This window comes from Saccostrea cucullata, unplaced genomic scaffold (assembly GCF_032062105.1).
Source record: "Saccostrea cucullata isolate Sc308-1 unplaced genomic scaffold, CSIRO_AGI_Scuc_v1 ctg23344, whole genome shotgun sequence".
Classification (NCBI taxonomy): Eukaryota; Metazoa; Mollusca; class Bivalvia; order Ostreida; family Ostreidae; genus Saccostrea; species Saccostrea cuccullata.
In genome coordinates this window covers 1-1,809 of record NW_026931666.1, presented here as the reverse complement: position 1 = coordinate 1,809, position 1,809 = coordinate 1, and the positions used below count along the sequence as shown (strand labels likewise).

The 1,809-nt window shown below is 41.0% G+C and overlaps 1 protein-coding gene across 1 annotated transcript; it reads left to right on the top strand.

Annotated features, from left to right (window-relative positions):
* Nucleotides 1–704: 704 nt before the first annotated feature.
* Nucleotides 705–1,049, top strand: LOC134233255 (uncharacterized). Its single transcript, XM_062715238.1, has one exon. It carries the CDS (start codon nt 705–707, stop codon nt 1,047–1,049), a length of 345 nt encoding a protein of 114 aa, XP_062571222.1.
* The last annotated feature ends 760 nt before the right edge of the window (nt 1,050–1,809 follow it).

Genomic DNA, 1,809 nt, shown 5'->3' with positions numbered 1-1,809 from the left:
GATCATCGAGACGGAAAAAGACGACCTGTTTATACCAGCACCAACTGTCGTGGAGAGAGTGATGGAGGAGATGGCAGATCCAAAAGAACCGGAATTCGCTCATCCAATGTTCATCAATGCCATGAAGACAGCCAACAAACGACGACAAGCTGATCGACCAGAGGAACCCAAGGACATGAACTTCGAGGTATGAATTTATTTTAAAATTTATTTTAGTGAACTTAATACATTTTCATATACCTACAAATTTGCGTTATTTTTTTTTTCAAGGTTTAAAAATAATTCCACATGATAGAATTAATTTATACATAAATAATAATTACAACATACAAAATTAGTTATAAAATCTCGGAATAATACATTTTTCTTTTGTTTTTAGTTTGATTTGGAATTCCTGGAGCGCCACACTTCGTCGGATTTCTACAGAGGAGACATCACTGTTGGAGATCATCGACACCTCATCTTAGCATCAGATCAACAACTGCAACACATTGCTTCAGCAAAGATGTGGTACATCAAAGGAACTTTCAAGATCATTTCCCAGCCTTTTGTGCAGCTGCTGTCTATCCACTTCTTTGACAGATCCGGAGACGACATGAAACAGCTTGCAGGGATCTACGTCCTCATGCCAATGAAAAGAAAGAAGGACTACAAGCAGTTATAAAACCCCTTCTTGAATAAGAAAAAAATGTGTATTCAAGTTCATGAGGAAGCTGCTTGCCCTGCCATTTCTGCCAGAGGAACAGATTCCTGTCGCGTTCAACACACTGAAGGAGACTGTCACCTGTGAGCGACTGATACAGCTGAACAGCTACATCGAGAGGACCTGGAGCAACGGCGACATCTGGACACCATCATCGTGGACCGTCTACTGTATGGCTGTGAGGACAAACAACGACGTCGAAGGATGGCACCACCACATCAACACGAGAGCCCAGAAGTCCAGCCTGCCCTTCTATGTGCTTGTGATTCTTCTCTTCAAGGAAACCGCCAGCATCCCGAACCAACTTAAGATGATCAGCGAGGGAAAACTCCAGAGATACCAATGAAAGACTACAAGACTTCTACAGTGCCACATCAACCAACTTTGGGACAACTACAACGATGGATCCGTCAGCGCCAGCAAACTTCTGAAGAAATGTGGACAGATCTACAACGGACAGCGAAGAAGAAAAACGTGCTGAAATTTGTGATTAAAGTGAAAATAACTGTGAATTGAAAGAAAATAGTGCTGAAAATAAATATTAGTGTTTATATTATTTATGATTTATTTTCAATAAAGTTTAGAAAAGAAAATTTATTTTCGTTCCAGAAGTTACATATGTACATCAGCAGGGGTACGTTCGGTCACCTCTTATTGTACATCAGTAGGGGGACCAGAGGTCACCTTATATTTAACATCAGAAGGATGACCAGACGTCATTTTATATTGTACGAGGAATAGTGGTCATCTAATCTTGTACTGTACATCTGTAGCGGGACCAGAGGACACCTTATATTTAACACCAGAAAGGGGACTAGAGGTCACCTTATATTGAACATCAGTAAGGGGATGAGAGGTCACTTCATATTGATAATTGCAGTTGTACCAGGGTTCACCTTATATTGTACATCAGTTGGGTGACCAGAGGACACCTTATATTGTGCATCAGATAGGGACAGAGGGCACCCGATATTTTTCATGAGTACGGAGACTAGTAGTCACCTAATATTTTGCTGTACATCAGTAGAGGGATCAGAGGTCACCTTATATTGAACATCAATAAGGGGACCAGAGGGCACCAATATTGTACATCAGTAGTAGGACCA